The sequence below is a fragment of the Pan paniscus genome, chromosome 2 (genome assembly GCF_029289425.2).
Source record: "Pan paniscus chromosome 2, NHGRI_mPanPan1-v2.0_pri, whole genome shotgun sequence".
NCBI classification, from domain to species: domain Eukaryota; kingdom Metazoa; phylum Chordata; class Mammalia; order Primates; family Hominidae; genus Pan; species Pan paniscus.
This window is the reverse complement of record NC_085926.1, coordinates 38417527-38435227: the sequence shown is the minus strand read 5'-3', so window position 1 is coordinate 38435227 and position 17701 is coordinate 38417527. Positions and strand designations below refer to the sequence as shown.

At 47.9% G+C, this 17701-nt stretch overlaps 1 protein-coding gene across 2 annotated transcripts in view; it reads right to left on the bottom strand.

The window, feature by feature from the left end:
• Positions 1–17701, bottom strand: part of ACVR2B (activin A receptor type 2B) — a 39005-nt gene that overhangs the window by 10261 nt on the left and 11043 nt on the right. For both annotated transcript variants that reach the window (XM_003826298.5, XM_008951549.4), the window contains exons 2-10: positions 5353–5560; positions 4877–4986; positions 4555–4706; positions 4329–4472; positions 3576–3719; positions 3025–3173; positions 1386–1500; positions 515–653; positions 292–422 (exon numbers count right to left, since the gene is read on the bottom strand). In XM_003826298.5, coding sequence (XP_003826346.3) covers positions 292–422; positions 515–653; positions 1386–1500; positions 3025–3173; positions 3576–3719; positions 4329–4472; positions 4555–4706; positions 4877–4986; positions 5353–5560 — 1292 coding nt within the window. The remainder of the gene's footprint in view (positions 1–291; positions 423–514; positions 654–1385; positions 1501–3024; positions 3174–3575; positions 3720–4328; positions 4473–4554; positions 4707–4876; positions 4987–5352; positions 5561–17701) is intronic.

Below are 17701 nucleotides of genomic sequence, written 5' to 3'. Positions count from 1 at the left end.
ACTAGGACAGACACGACTACTTGCCTTGAAGCGCTGATATTCAAACAAAATCTTATTCGAAGCCCAAACCATACAAGTGCCCAAAATGTAGCAGTTCAGTCAAAGTGGGGATCAGGAGAAGGACATCATCCTACCTTACTCCCCATAACCCCTGGAACACATCCCTAGAGTCCAGGGAACGTCGCAGACTTTCTATTTGCCCATTCCCCCTTGATTTCAGCTTACCTGCTACACATGAAGGGTTTTCCCTTCTCCACCCCCCTGCAAAGTTGCCTGAACCAGGCCCCTTACCGGGTGTTTCAACCAGTGATCTTTAATGGTGGGCCTCATCTTCTTGTGCACCACCACCTCCTGCAGCTCCTCCAACGAAGGGTGCTGGCCAATCTCTTCCTCAAAGGGCAGCATGTACTCATCCACGGGTCCTAGGAGTAAGAGAGAGCCTGGCAGGATCACTCTAAGGTCCCACTGCTCCCTATCACTCAATCTAGGATGCCCAGGGCTGCCATCTACTTACCGTCTGCAGCCTTGCAGCGAGACACAAGCTCCCACAGCACCAACCCCATGGCATACATGTCAATGCGCAGGAAGGCATCTCTCTGGAAGTTGATGGCTCCCTCGAGCACCTCAGGAGCCATGTACCGTCTCGTGCCTACCTAAGTGAGGACAGAGGAGGGCAGGATTTACAGTGACTGGCCATACACACACAGCTGGGACATGGGAGTTACAGCCTCTGTGCACCAGATGGCGGGCAAGACAGAGCAATTCAGACAGGTTATCAATGATGGCAAACCTCGATTCACCACATTCACAGCAGTTACAAGAGGTCACAGCATCAATTATACTTGGATAATAATTTTTAAATACTATATCCTGGAGATAATAGTAATCTAAAATGGAATTGTTACCAAATTAATACAAGGAACTACAGATGATATGTATCCGACTGAGATTAAGACCAAAAACAAAGAGGGAAGGAGAACACTTAAAAAATAATAACAGTGATTGTTTTAGGAATGATTTCCTAAGTTTAATTTTCAGTTACTTTTTCCAGGTTCTTTGTTTGGATCCTTAGTATATTTCTTTGTTTTATCTTAGGAATTAAAACTAAAAAAGTGAGAGAAAGACTAAGATTGCAAGGACTAGTGGTCAAAACCCCAGTGGGGAATCTCTACATTTCCCAGCTGACTGTCCTACGGAAGCTAAACTACACTGCCTTCCTGGTCTTGGTTTCTCCACTGGTCAAACAAGAGCATTGCTCTAAGTTCTCAGACAGCTCTGAACGCATGCAGTCACCCTCATCCCTGCACCTCCCCAGCTGAGCACAAAAAGGGCAAAGTATCTACCCTGGGTCTGTCCCTCTCTTCCTGCCCTGTGAGGCCTGTTACCTGTCCGTGGGTGTCCCCTGGAGGTTTCCCTGGCTCAAATCGAACAGCCAAGCCAAAGTCAGCCAGCACGGCTGTGAGGTCGCTCTTCAGCAATACATTCTTACTTTTAAAGTCCCTGTGGAAACAAGTGGGCAGAGATAAAGCTTAACATCATGATCCAACTCCCACCTTGGTTCCCAAGATACTAGAGTCTGTGCCCTAGAGTCAGGCCCCAGACCAGGCCATCCCACCCTACCTGGGGTGCAGAGGTGAAGCAGCACAAGCAGGCAGCTGCAGGCGCCGACATGGGTGTGAGAATCCCTCAGTGCACTTCAGATGGAAGGCTTCCCCCAGGGTTGGCAAAGCAACACCTACCCTAATGGCTGGGCAGACCCTGTCCCAGTCCCCACACTATCAAAGGCCAGCCCATATATTCTCAGAGGGGTTGTGGACAGGCACACTGGCCTGGGGTGCAAGTTTTCTGAGAAGAATTTACAGCATTTGGAATGTGAATGAGAATAGGAATTTAATATTAGCTTTCCTAGGATCCTGCAGAGACCCCTTAGGGTCTCAAGCTCACCATGAAGGCTGGCTGGAGCAAGGGTGCTATTGCATGCGCCCAGCTCCACCTCTAACTAAGCAAAGCTACTTGTGGTACTCAGTTTCCCCAGTGCCTGTCTCAGCCTTGTGAGGATTCGACTGAGTGGTAACTGCAAATGTTTAGGGCCACACCTGGCATACTTACTAGGTATTCCTATTAAGTTGAGCCATACAGCGGAGACAACATTCAACCTTTTGACCTATAAAAACGGCAATTTCATACAGTCTACCTTCTATGTCATTACTGTTATTACCATCAGGGACCCTTCAGCTTTGAACGCTGGAATTTGAGGTTCATTCCCCTCCCTCACAGTCACAGAACCAGACTCAACTAGCTACAAGACCTTGGCTAAGTCATTCAACTTCTCTGTACTACTGTTCCTCCATCTGCAAGACAGAGCTGAGAAATACAGTACTTGTCTCAATGGGCGGTAATGAAGGTCAAATGAATTGATACTTCTCAAGTGTTTAGAGCACTGCCTGCCATTTAGTAAGCATGACAGTGATGAGCTCATCCAGAGTTTCTTAAAGGGTGGTTCGAGGACCCCAGAAGATCTCTAAGACTGTTCCAAGGGAATCTATAAAGTCAAAATTATTTTCATTTATTTGCTTTTTTAAGGCTCATTCTCTTAGGAGCATAGAGTTTTCCCGAGGCTACATGAGATGTGATGTCCTCACTCTGACAGCGAATGGGATGTGTGGGTGTGCTCAAATACAGCAAATATCAATAGTCATAATCCACTTACACAAAAGTCCTTTTAAGAGTATAAAGGGGTCCTAAACTAGAAAATTTGAGAACTACTGTGCCAACTCTCCAACCAAAGTAATGGAGTCAGCACTTCATGTGGCCATTAGAGGGCACCAAAAACCAGCTTGGGAGGCCATGCCATCCCCAGGACACAGTGGGAAGGCCAGGTTTTGTGCCCAGCTGCCTCGGACACACAGCAAGCAGAGTAAGTATGTTTAGGAAGTTGAGACATCTCCAGACACTGCTCTCGCCCACCAACCCTTCCCACAGCTCCAGGTCAAGTGCAGGAAAGGCACCTGCTGACCCAGGTACCTGTGGGCAATAGACGGCTTGTGGCCCTCGCCACGGCACCAGGGCACATCCTCATGCAGGTATGAGAGGCCTCGTGACATCGTCTCTGCTACATGACACAGTTCGTTCCATGTGATGATGTTCCCCTTGAGGTAATCCGTGAGGGAGCCCTGAGAGAAGACAGCACAGAACTTGAGCACAGATTCTGGGTACAGGACAGGACCCAGCCCAGCACTGGCAGAGAAGTCTCAGTGGGCCAATGGCTAGGCTGCTCTCCTGGAAGGCTACTACAATCGATATGGAAGATGGATGAGGCCAGGAGGCAGGGAGGGCTAGGGGTGGGAATCATGGAGTCACTACTCTTATCATAAAAACTTATCCCAGGGTGAGAGGTTCCTATCATAGGGGAACCAATGTCCACACCTATGGCAGGGGTAACCCCATTGTGGATAGTGCTACCGGGGCAGAGTACTTCATGGTGGACACCTCCACAGGGAAGGGGTCATCATATTATGGAGAGCCACCAAGGGGACATTCCATCTCAAGAGTCCATTCTGATGGGTGTGGCTCACCTTGTCATGGAAGGCCGTGATGAGCCACAGCTCTACTTCGAGGTTGGAGCCTCGCTTCTCGGCAGCAATGAACTGTAGCAGGTTCTCGTGCTTCATGCCAGGTGTGCTGAAAATCTCCCGTTCACTCTGCCACGACTGCTTGTCCTGAGGCCGGGGGCGAGGGGTTGGGGGGACAAGTGGCTGGCTTAGCCCTGCTGCAGTCACATTGCCCTACAGCAGAACAACCATTCCCCATTCCCCACCCTCAAGCCTCCCAGCCCATTCCCCACCCGCCAGCCTCCCAGCTTCAGCATTTGTAAGGGGACCAGGAGAAGACCTGTATTAAGCTAGGCCCCAGAGCATGAGGCCAACAGTGATCCCTGAGATCACTTAAGGCTAGCACTTCAATTTACAAATGGGGCCACTAAGGTCCATGCATGGGGTGTGAGTGACCCCGTATCACCCAACAAATGAGGCAGAGCCAGACCTGGTGTCCAGGGCCGCTGGAAAGAACCCAATGTCAAAAACAAAACCCTGGTAACCGGGGCAAATCAAGGTTTTGCAAAGCCCTACCCTAGTCCTGTGATAAAATTCCATAGTTGCATGAAATCTACAGACCAGCCAAGTGTAACATGAGTAACTAGGCCCAGTAAGGCTCACTTTTCTCTCATACCACAATATTATTTGGGGTTTGGATTGCCCCAGGTCAGGAGAGCCTCCAGTTCAAGCTACAGTGGAGGCAGAGGACCTGGATGGAGCCCCTCAAACACTCACCTGGAGTGGGAAGATCTTGACAGCTACAAAGTCATTCATTAGCTGGGCCTTCCAGACACAGCCAAAGCGCCCCCGAGCCTTGATCTCCAGCAGCTGCAGTGGCTTCAGCCCCACCAGAGGGGATGGTGGTGGAGGCCCAGGGTCCTGGGGCAGAGCAAGGCTTAAAAAGATCTGGCCTGTCCTCCCCACCTCTATCCTGCCCTGCCCCAAGCCAGCACTGTCTCACCTCATGGATGTCCACATGACCGTAGGGGGGCTTGCGATGCCGGTACATCCAAAAGGCCAGCAGGACGATGAGGGAAAGGCCCCCGATGGGCAGCAGTGAGTAGGCCAGCACCGTGAGCAGGGTGGGGGCTGTCGGGGGTGGCTCGTACGTGACTGGGGGACACACAGAGCCCTGTGTCAAACAGTCTGCCCACCCTCACACTTCCAGAGCCAGACTACAGGGCCCTATAGCCACACCCCACCCAACTGAGGAGCCAAGCGCTCCAAGCCAAAGAAGCCCAGGTCGGCTGACTCAAGGCCCCACTTCCACACTGCCCCCTTACCTTCCGGGCCCCCAGCCTCTGGCAAATGAGTGAAGCGCTCGTTGCAGAAGTTGCCTTCACAGCAGCAGAAGTACACCTGGGGGTTCTCCTCAGTGGCCACGCACTCCTGCCTGGAGGCATAGAATTTTCCATATACCCCTCACCTGGGGGATACAAGACTCCCCCAGGCCTGCCCTGCCAACCCCTCCTCACAGACAGAGCACCTCATGGGCAACACCAGGGGGACGGTGTGAACTCACCTCCCCTACAGGAGACCCAAAGCCAAGGAAGAACAGCCAGGGGTTGACACTGAGACCCCTCCTCAGGGCTAAGGTAGGACAAATAGGGTGTGGAAGGGCGTGGGGCCATGGCTACCATCTCAAGAGCCCCTTCTTGGTCCTTTATCTCCCGCTCAGACATCCTGAGACCCAAATGGCCCAGTGGGCAGTATAAGCGCAGGTGGGTCCAAGAGGAAAGGAGGGCAAGTCTTGGGGTACCTATCGTAGCAGTTGAAGTCATCTAGCCAGCAGCCCTTCTTCACGAGCTCGATGGTGCCAGAGCTGTTGCGCCAGGAGGCGTAGCAGTGCAGCCGCTTGTCCTGCTCGCCTTCGCAGCGCTCCAGGCCGCTCTGGTTGGTGCGCTCCAGCTCCCAGTTGGCGTTGTAGTAGATGCACTCCCGTGTCTCAGCCTCCCCACGCCCAGAGCCTGTGCCCCAGAGAAAAGAGAACCACTGAGCATGCCCCTGGGACCACCACCCAAACCCCTACTCCCAGTCCTGGGTGCCAGGCCACCCTGAGGGAGGGAGGCCGGGTGGTGGGTTGGGGTCACCAACCTCCTGCACTCACCCCTGGACGTAGGCCACCCATCCGTCCCACACCTCTTAATTTACGTGTGCCAGCTGGCACCAGCCCCCACCTCATTCTGCAGCCCATCACAGCTGCCCCTAGGCCTAAGCAAAAGGGAGGAGGCAGGAAACCTAATGCCACAGAAGGATGGATAAACAGCCAGACAGACAGAGTCCAGATGCACAGAAAGGGCACCAACACCTGAGGCTCCTGGGTGGGGGTGGGGGCTACTTCCCTGCTGCAGCAGAAACCGATGAAGAAGCCCCCTTAAAACCCCAGTGCACATCGGAATCACTGTATGTTGCAGGTGTGGGAAAGGGGAGCAGTTCATTCAAATACGTATTTCCAGGCCCAATCCAGACCCATCCCAATGGGAATGGGGGCAGAATATGTGCTTTTAATCACCCCTGTCTGTCTCAGGTGATTGTGATAAAGATCTCAAGGACCACCTGGGAAAACTACAAAGGGGAGTGGCTTCCTGCTGCTCCTGTCTCTGCCCCCAAGCCCCCTTCTCACAACAGTTCCCCAGGGACACCATGCCAGTGGGTCCTCCACAACTCCCTGCCCATACGGAATGGAAAGGACCCTGTAAGCGTCCTTTCTACACCCAGCAACCACACCTGGTGCTCGGCAGGGCTGGAGAACATAAGGAATGAGGCCTGCGTGTACAGGGTAAGCCTCCCAGAGTCACCAAGGGGAATACGTGCCTCAGGCAGAGGAGCGCTAGCTGGTGGCTTAACCTGCAATCACAGATCATTCTCCTGGCTAGGCTCCTGATGACCCCAGGGCACTCCCCATCACTTCTGAACCCCCTTCCACCTGCTGCAGGAAGTGCCATCCAGGTGAACAACCACTTCAACCCCCACCTGCCCATTCAAACACTTTCCTTCAAACTTGATTTCAAACATTCCCCAAATCCATCTTCCTCACCATCCCCTACAAAACAACCTCCAGTCCCAGCCCCAGTCTACTCCCACTACCCGCAGGAACCACATAGCCCTGACATAGGAAAGAGTATGGAGATGCCAAAGGAGGTTGGGTTCTGTCTGAGAGCTCTGCCAGCACCCCATTATAGGCCGCCCACAATGGAGGCAGGTGGTGGCATTTACAACCTCACTGCCAGAACCCCACACAGACACCCGAGAGGATAGTTGCACCAAGCATCCAGCCATCCTATCCACACTTTTTGGGCCCACGTAGGCCAGTGACCTGGCACCACTCCTGGCTGGTCTTCTCCTACCACTATTCCCATCCCAGGAAGGAGGGAGGGGTCAGAGTCAATCCCACCAGACAGCCAGCCCACCAGCAGCCAAGAGCCCTACTTCGCCATCAACCTGAAAAGCTGACTGGAGTAGCAAAGAACACGAACCCTGCCCTGACCCTGGGGGAGGGCAAAGTACCCTGAACACTAGCGTAGCCTAAGGACATCCTCACTCTCATCTCCACCCCTACTGTTGGGCTTCATGAGGAAAGAGCTTGATTTCCCAGGGTATACCCCAGAGAGAAGGATACTGACTGGCTGTCAGGTGAAAGAAGCCCCCCACCACTGGAGCGGCCATTCTCCTGTCAAACCCAACCCCTTTCTGCATCTCCCTGAAGTGACAGGATGCTTCTTCCAGCGGCAGGAGCAAGCAACGAATCTCAAGGATCCAGGTAGCACCTAAGGGTCCGAAATGTCACCCAATCAGAATGGCAGTGCCCAGCCACAGCTCTGGTCATCCTGCACCAGGTGGCCTAGGCTCTGACACCTGTGAAAGGAAAATGCATGGCCTCCTGACCAGTCAGTCAGCTGGGACTCAGCCTCTTCTAAAGGAAGGGCCTCAGGGTCCACAGAGAGGCTTACAAGGGTACACACTGGCTTCCCCAGCCAGGCCCTTCATCAAGCATGTGGCTTTAAGGTTTAGAGGGCGAACCTGAGAGGGTGGGGTGGGGGTAGTAGACCAAAGGCTGAACAAGCACACCAGGGCCAGGACTGAGGCTTGCACCTACATTGTCCCTGTCTGCCTGCAGCAGCATCCAATTACTGGGTTATTCGAAGCACCCTGCCCAGAGGCCACAGGGCCTCCTCTCCCCAGGCTGGGCCCCACTGCATCCACGGCAGCAGTTCTAGTGGGGGTCCGTGGAGACCTGAGACTTGTGGGGCCAGCCATGAAGCTGCACTGCAGACAGGGAAGCTGGGCACTCCCCTACCTTCCTCCCCTCACTGCAGCCACACCATAATGTCACACCCTTGAATGTGTTTGGCTTCTAGGCTTAGCGTAAGTCGGAAGTTACCACCTCTGGCCGTAAGGTTACCCACCTTCCTCTGATTTCGGCTCTTCCCTCTCCCCTGAGACCAGGCAAACTCTCTATTTCCACTGGCCCTTGTGCTTCCCCTGCCACATAACTTAACCACCCTTGACTAATGGCCTGTTGTTGCTTAAAGGATTATTTCAGACATCCAAAAAGTGTACCAATAATATAACCAAAAATAATCTCAAGAGGAAATAACACAATGAACACTTGTATGAGAAATAAAACATTACACATGTACTCGACAACTACTTTCTAAATGTCAGGCTTTCCCCACAAGACTGGAAAGCCGACAAAGGCAGGACCCTTGCCGTCCTAAGTGGCAGAATCATTCCAAACACATCATAGATGGATGGGTGGACAGACAGAAGGACAGAAGGGTATAGGTATCATGGCTAGAGCAAGATGTCGAAAGGAGGGGACAACAAGGATGGCCTCAGCCTGCAGCCCAAGCCCTAGGTCCTCAAAGAGTTTCCATCTCCATTCAGACAAGCAACAAGCCTCTGTGCTGAGGCAGGAGCCCAAACAAGGGAGGCCAACAGAGTAACCTCCTCTCTCCAGGCCACTGATAAGTCAGGGACCACCCACTTGCCACTACCATGGGCAGGACCCAAGTGAAGAGGCTGGGAGTTCCAAATCTCAGAGGACCCAAGGGTTCAAGATGTCAGCTGGGCCAGGCACGGTGGCTCACGCCTGTAATGCCAGCACTTTGGGAGGCTGAGACGGGCAGATCACCTGAGGTCAGGAGTTCGAGACCAGCCTGGCCAATGTGGTGAAACCTGGTCTCTACTAAAAATACAAAAATGAGCCAGGCATGGCGGCGGACACCTGTAATCCCAGCTACTCAGGAGGCTGAGGCAGGAGAATCGCTTGAACCCAGGAGGCGGAGGTTGCAGTGAGCTGAGGTCGTGCCATTGCACTCCAGCCTGGGCAACAAGAGCAAGACTCCATTTCAAAAAGATGTCACCTGACCCCCATCTGACCAGATCCTCCTATAGGCAACCCAGCGAAAAATGGCAGCCGTGAGCGGGCCAGACTTCAAGTCCTACTCCAATACTTCACAGCTAGGGTAGTTGTAGGAACTAATTGAGTTAATGCACTTTAAGAGTGGTTAGAACACTGCCTGGCACATTGGCTATATTACAGCCACAACCATCCCCTACTGCCTATGACAATCCCTCATAACACAAGTCCCCTGTATGACTCCCAGCCCATCAAGTCACACCATGCCTACAAGAGCTTTATGTTCAGAGCCCATGCCCCTCCCTCACCACAGGGCTCTGCTGCCACCTGGAGACCCAGGGGCCTCCCCCATTCCTCTCTCTTCCCCAGACTCTCCTTCTTCACACACTCAGCTATTTATAGCCTCTGGCAATACTCCAACCACAGGCCACCTCTGCCTTTTAATAGATACAGATTCCCACCCACACCCAGGAAGCCAGGGCATCCATGCACAGGAGGCTCCCCTTGACCCCCAGCCCACTCGCCTAACCTGGCAGGAGGAGAAGCCATGCTCCCAAGATGCGGGTGCTTATGGTACCCCCTTAGGCCTGCTGCCTCATAGCCCTGAGGTAAGTGAGCATGGCCCCCAGACACCAGGACAAGGGGCTTGCTGCATCCCTGAGTCACAGCCAAACCAACTGCTGGCCTCCAAAGGAAGCTGAAATAAAAGTGGCAGTGTCCCCAAGGGGCAGTCCCTATGCTCCAAGGGGCCTAATGCCAGTAGAGAGAAAGTACCCAGTGCTCCCCAAACTGTCCCTCCTGGCAGGACCACTCCCACATACACCACCCCCGACCCTCACACAAACCCACAGTACATGCACGTACACACACACAGTACATGCAGACTGCACTCTGAACCAACATTCCTGGTAGCAGAACCTAAGCCGGCTAGTTTGGATGCTCGAAGACACGCACTGGGAGGTCAAATACTGGGAGGTTCGTTTCTCCTATGAAGCAGCTCAGTCCAGTAGGCCTTGGACATACCCACTATGCCCTGAGGAGAAAAGGGAGAAATCTCACCAAGGTCCCATCTGTGAGGGGCTCAAAGTGCAATGGGGAGAGAAAGAAGAGGAGATGGTTCAGAGGTGGAGTGTCCATGCCCACCTCCCCTGGAGTCCCTGAGCTCTGCACTTGGGTGTCCCCAGTCCAGCCAGTGTCTCCTAGAGGAACTGTGACCCCAGCAGCCAGCAGAACCACTGCTCAGTTGGCTCCTGGAGGCCCCTTGGCAGCCACCTACCCCAGGGAGCAGATGCCCAGCCCCACCCTTGTGGGCACTGTAGTGGTGAGAAGGAGTGCCACTCACCAGGTGAGAAAGAGTGCCACTCACCACTACATCTATCTAGGTCTGCTTCTGCCAGCACACTGAGGCACACCCTCCCAGAAGCCTCCATGCCCAAGAGGAAGACAAGCAAGAACGTCTCAGGAGGGCCAGTGTTCTCCCTCTGGTGTCCAGCCTTCACATCTGCCCAGAGAGGAAAGGCAGCTCTCCCCACAGACAGCACCCCTCGAAAGGCAGCCCTGAGTCTGCTCAGCTGCCTTTATAGCCCTAGCAGGTCCCTCCATAAGAGCGAAGGAGGGCCAAGAGCAGTGACTTATCCATGTTATGATTCCACAGCCCCCAGCTCCACAAAGCAGCATCTCCACCACCTCCCCAGGAGCCGAGTAAGGGCAGCTGGGGTGTAGAGATGGAGGGAACCTGAAGAGACAGATGGGGCCAGGAAGGAAGGCTGGAGTGTATAACAGATAAAGACACTGACACATGCACACACGTGTATGCACATTGTGGAGCGGCATGTACAACAGGGGAGAAAAAAACCCAAAATATTCCAACATTGTGTCTTTGCATTTCTTTTACCCAAGAGAATAACTCTTGACTGTTTCTAGCAACCAAATACAATCTCTAATACATATGCTTTTTGTCCTTCATCCATATATTTGTAAGCCATCTAGGTTGATATGCATTAATTTAACACTTATACAGCTCACACTACATCCCAGGTCCTATTCTAAGCATTCTGCAAAGAGTAACTTATTTAATCCTCATGATAAACCTGTGCAGGTCCTCATTTTATAAAAACTGAGGCACAAAGAGATTAAGTAACCTACCCAAGTTATTTATTAAGTGTCAAAATCAGGCTTCAAACCCCAGGCAGCCTGTCTCTAGAGTGCATGTTCTTTATATACTGCTGCCTCTCCTGCAGCTCTGAAGTGCATTTATTTCAGAAGCTTATAACCTCACATAACTTTAAGTATCCACTCACCTACTGGACTCAGGTTATTTATGTTTGTTGATCTCAGCAATGCCATCATGATTTCTTTTTTACATTTGTGTGTGTGTGTGTGTGTGTGCACTCATGTGTGGGCGTTTCTTGGCTAGGTCATAGGGTCTAAAGATCATCAACTGACTAAATACTGTTAAACTGTTCTCCAAAGTGGATGTGCCAATCCAAGTTCCCAACAGATGACAGCCCCCACCTGGGGTTCACCTGGTGAGTGTGAAATGGTACACAATTTGGATCTGCATTTCCCTGATTACTTGTGAGACTGATCATCTTCTTGTGATTACTAACATTTCCTTCTGAGAACTGTTTGTTTGTATCTTTTCTCATTTTTCTACTGGATTACTTTTCCTTTGAGTTACAGAAATTATTTTATATATTCTTGGTAATAAAATTTTTCTTACTATATAGTAACCCTCTTCATTTGTAATGACTGCTCTTTGCCAAAAAGTCCATTTTATCTGATGTTAACATAGCTATATGACATTTCGTGTATTAGTATTAGATAAAATTATCTTTTCTAACTTAAACAAAAAATCTTTCTCTCTTCCCTCCCCCCAATTCAATCTAACACCATCTTTTAATTAGAGTTCGGTCTCATTACATTTATGATTTCTGGGTATGTTTATATATATGATTACTGGGTATGTTTAAATTTGTTTCTTTCCTACCGTTACCTCTATTTGGATTATCTTTTAAAATTTCCTATTTTAGCCACTTTTAAAGTTATACATCTCATTCCTATTCCGTTGTAAGCTAGGCCTATAAACTTTAATGGGTACACTTATACTAAAAGCCTAAATCAACATCTCTACCATCCCTCATTGGAACTTAAATATTTTAAACTCTAATGACTCTTCCAATGTACATCTAATTTAACATATTGCTTGTGTTCAGTATTTAGTGTCACTGTTCTTACTACCCAGCTCCCAAATCAGACATTATTTGTGTCTATATTTTGTAAGCATCCATACAGTCATCTCTCCCTGCATCTCTGCCTTTCTTTCTGAGATCACTGTCCTTACTGAAAAAAAATATTTCAGTAGAAATCTCTTGGCAGAGGAGCCTTTGTTGCTTTTCTCAAAATGTTTTGTCTTTCTTCCTGAATGGCAATTTAGATGAACATAAAATTTTAGATTGTTATTTTACCTCAGCTCTCTGAAAATATTATTCCACTATTTTCTAGCTTCCACTACTGTTGCTGAAAAGTCTGCTATTAATTTAACTTTGCAGATATTCTGTTTTTTTCTTTCTGGCTGCTTTCTCTCTTGGCAGTTTCACTACAAGGTATGTGTCTAAGTATATATTTAAATTTATACTATTTGGGGTTCACTATGCCTTTAGTCTAATGATTTGTGTTTTTTGTCAATTCTGACAAATTCTTGGCTATTATCAACTTGAATATTGCATCTCCAAATTCTATGATTCTGAAATTCCTATTATAAGCATATTAGACCTTCTCATTCTGCCCAGTCTCTTAACCCTCCTTTCCTAATTTCCAATTCTGTGTCTAAACACCATTACAGGTAATTCCTGAAGATCAACTTCCAATTCACAAATTCTCTCTTTAGCTATGTCTAATCTGTTGTTTAGTTCTTCTACTCAATTTATAAATTCAATTATTCTATTTTTTCATTTCTGGAAGTTATATTAAAAAAAAACTTCCTGGTCAATTTTGATACTTCTGTACTTTGGCCTACTTCCAAATCTCTCTTAGAATTCTGTAATTTAACTTCTTGAAAGTCTGCTTCTGACATTTGTTATTTCTGACTTTATTCATGGTACTGTTTCCTCATGTGGTTTTAGAATTTTGAATACTGAGCTTATGTTCAGTGGGGCCTTTTCTGTTGGACTACTTTGAGGCCAAGTTTGAAGGGGCAACCTTTCAAAGGTAACTTATATTTCTGCCTTCTGCCAATCTCCCTAGGACATTAACTATTTGGAACCACTTTAATTTCTCAACTTAGTTTACCAGAGAACAGGATGGTATATAAATGCCAAGCTCACATGAGCATAGGCCTATGGTTATAAATTCTCGGGGAAACTACCCCAACCCCAACCCTACCCAGTCTCAGACAATTTCATTATTTAGTCTCTTTGTCAACAAAGACATGTTTCTTCTGGCCCACATTTTTACTGAAGGTATAACACAACAGAAGTCTGAAGCCATGCAAAGGCCTCAGTCTCAATTCCACATCTTCTCTCCTATTGTCCACACTGCTACTTAAACCCACATCTCTAAATTATAAACACAGGCAAAGTCCCCAAGGAATCAGCAGTTTCAGTCAGTGAAGGCATACAGCTCTAGTTTCCAGCTCCTTCTTGTTTTTCCCTTACTTCTTATACATGCAGCAATGTATATGCATTTTAAAAGGGTGTTTATTATACTTTTTCCAGCATTTCTATGTATTTTGCATGAGGATTTTCCACTGTTTTGTTCACTACAAATGCCAGAAATGTAAATACAGGAGCACCTTCCAAGGTGACAGGAGGAGCTCCATCTGCCTTCAGAAGTCCCGCCTAGAAACAAGGAACCAAGCCAGGTGACCTCAAGTCACTTCCAACTTGGACTTTGTAAACAAGGCCCTGGCACCATCCTCCCACAGCTCTGAAATACATGCCTTTTTCCAGGCCCCATCATTCCTGGACAACACTGGAAGGAGAGCTTCCAGGTAAAGGCCAAGGATTATACACAAACATTTCCTTTTTGCTCCCTCTTGTAGTCCCACTAAAACTGCAATAAAGTAGTTTAATGCATAAACCTGTAAGAACAAAGAGAACAGGAGAGAACTACAGAAATGACATTTCAAGGCTGGAAAGCACTTACACACATGGTAACTGATCACACAGACTCCTAAGTTGGCTCTGGATAAAGTAGAAAAGCAATGTGACTTCCCCCACAGAACCCTTCAAAACTCAGGAATTTGTGGCACCAGATGTCTTTGAAAGAATGGGGTAAAAATGAGTCTAAAGACAGAAGAGTTGGTTAGTAAGGTACAGTCAGATTCTCAGATCCCACCACCACTCATCATGGTTGCCCCTCTCCAACCCAGCGGAGATTACGTTTACTTTCTAAAGAAAATGAACAGAGAGACTCTTTGACAAAGAGGAGCAGGCAAATCTGAGGACACAGGTATCACACTGAAACAGGAGGAATACAGAACAATATACCAAATACAGGAACCCCTAGTTCTCAACCCCCTTGACTTCCAGGATGTTGATATCCAAGCCTGCCCCCTCCAGAGAGAAAACAGAAGATATTTCTCAGGGGAATCCAACTAATTCCCAAAACAGCCCAATCAGATCACCCTAGATTAAGCCAACTCCACCCATGGCCTCAGAGCTTTTAGTAAGTATTCAGATCCATCCTTACATATTTATTAAGAATTCTTACATCAGGCCCGGCATGGTGGTTCATGCCCATAATCCCAGCACTTTGGGAGGTTGACACGGGCAGACTGCTTGAACTCAGGAGTTCGAGACAAGCCTGGGCAACATGGTGAGACCCCATCTCTTCCAAAAATACAAAAAATTAGCCAGGTGTGGTGGTTTGCACCTGTGGTCCTAGCTACTTCAAAGGCTGAGGTGGGAAGATCACTTAAGCCTAGAGGGGCAGTGGTTGCAGCGAGCTGAGATTGCACCACTGCACTCCAGCCTGGGTGACAGAGCAAGACCCTGTCTTAAAAATAATAATAATTTTTACATCATATATTTATTAGAAATATTAGCTATATTTATCTCATTTGGTCTATGTTCCCTTGTCTCTCATTGCTTTCTTCTCAACTGAAGAATTCTCTATTATTCCATGTCTCCTTTTTTTTTTTGGACACAGGGTCTTGCTCTGTGACCTAGGCTGGAGTACAGTGACTCAATCACAGCTCACTGCAGCCTCAAACTCCTGAGCTCAAACAATCCTCCCACTTCAGCCTCCCAAGTAGCTCGGACTTACAGGTGCAATGCCACCACACTTGGCTGATTTTTTTTATTTTTTGTAGAGATGGGGTCTCACTATGTTGCCTAAGATGGTCTCAAACTCTGGGCTCCAGTGATCCTCCCCACTTGAACTACCAAAGTGCTGGGATTACAGGCATGAGCCACTGCACTCAACCCATTTGTCTGCCTTTTTTTTTTTTTTTGAGACAGAGTTTCGCTCTTGTTGCCCAGGCGGGAGTGCAATGGGGCAATCTCAGCTCACCGAAACTTCCGCCTCCCATGTTCGAGTGATTCTCCTGCCTCAGCCTCCCTCCTGGGATTACAGGCATGTGCCACCATGCCTGGCTAATTTTGTATTTTTAGGAGAGATGGGGTTTCTCCATGTTGGTCAGGCTGGTCTTGAACAACCCACCTCAGGTTATCCACCCACCTCAGCCTCCTGAAGTGTTTGGATTACAGGCGTGAGCCACCGCACCCAGCCCATTTGTCTCTTTTTTAGCTTGAAAATTATAATCTATCCTTTGGTTACCCTGGAGATGATAGCATGCCTTATCAAAATTTAGTATTATTTGGTAGTTCCACTCTCTTCCTGGACATTGTAAGAATCTTTAGAACAATTTAAATTGATTTTCACTCCACTCTCACAGATAGCATTGTTGCCAAGCATTTTCTTTTGTGGTATTTCAAACTCAGTAACACATTCTCACAATAATGCCCGAATATTTATTATTTTCATTGCTCTTCATTCCTCTCTTCATCTCTGACATTCCATCTGGATTTATTTTCCTTCTGCCTGAAGAACACATTCCTTGACATGTTCATTCTTTTTTAAGAAGTTTTGTAGGCCGGGCATGGTGGCTCATGCCTATAATCCCAGCACTTTGGGAGGCTGAGGGAGGTGGATCACGAGGTCAGGAGTTCAAGACCAGCCTGACCAACATGGTGAAACTCTGTCTCTACTAAAAAATACAAAAATTAGCCAGGCTTGGTGGCATGTGCCTGTAGTCCCAGCTACTCAGGAGGCTGAGGCAGGACAATCACTTGAACCCGGGAGGCGGAGGTTGCAGTGAGCCAAGATCGCCCCACTGCACTCCAGCCTGGGTGATAGAGCAAGACTCCATCTCAAAAAAAAAAAAAAAAAAAAGAAGTTTTGGTTTAAAAATTGACACGTAATAACTGTACATATTTATGGGGTAGAATACGTGTTGATACATATATACACTGCATAATGATCAAATCAGGGTAATTAGCAAATCCATTACCATTTATCATTTCTTTGTGGTAGGAACATTCAAAATCCTCTCTTCTGGCTATTTTGAAATATACCATACATTCTTGCTAACTACAAGCACCCTACGGTGCAACAGACCAGAACTTTTTCCTTTAAATGTAATTTTGTACCCTTTGACCACCCTCTCCCCATTTGACCTCCTACCTACCTCCTTAGCCTCTGGTAACCACTATTCTACACTCTATTTCTATAAGATCAACCTTTTTAGATTCCACATATAAATGAGATAATGTGGTTATTTGTCCTTCCATGTCTGGCTTATTTCACTTAACATGATGATGCCTTCATTCTGGAACAACAGTTTCACTTGATACAGAATTTTAGGCTGACAACTATTTCTTTCAGCACTTAAAGCTATCATTCTATTATCTTCTGGCTTCCACTGTTTCTATTGAGAAGTTAGCTGTCAGTATAACTACAGCTCTTTTGATAGTAATGCCTTTTTTCTCTAGCTGCTTTCAACATTCTGTCTTTGTTTTCTGGAATTTTTACTGTGATGGAAATAGATGTGGATTTTTCAAATTTATTGTCTTACCTGGGATTCACAGGACTTCTTGAATCTGTGGCTTGATGTCTTTAATTAATTTTAGAAAGTTCTCAGCTATTAACTTTTCTGCCTCATTCTCTCTCCTTTACTTCTGTGGCTGTGATTTCATGACTCTTAGACCTTCTCATTTCATCCTCTATGTGTTTCTCTTTATTCTGTTATTATCCATCTTTCTGCCTGTCCATGCTTCAGTTTATATCTTCTTCTGATCTATCATCCAATTCACTAATGCCCTATACAGTTTCACCTAATCCCCTGATAAAAGCATTCACTGATTTATTAATTTCTGTTATTATGTAAAACAAGTCTTTAAGAGATTTTTCCTTTGGTTTATAGTTTTCAGCTATCTGCTGAAATTCCCACTCTCATTTCCTTGACCACAGTGAACACTGCTATTTTTTTTTTTTTTTTTTTTTTGAGATGGAATCTCATTCTGTCACCCAGGCTGGAGGGCAGTGGTGCGATTTCAGCTCACTGCAACCTCTGCCTCCCAGATTCAAGCAATTCCCTGCCTCAGCCCCCCAAGTAGCTGGGATTACAGGTGCCTGCCACCACAGCCAGCTAATTTTTTTGTATTTTTAGTAGAGACAGGGTTTCACCATGTTGGCCAGGTTGGTCTTGAACTCCTGTCCTCGTGATCCACCCACCTCGGCCTCC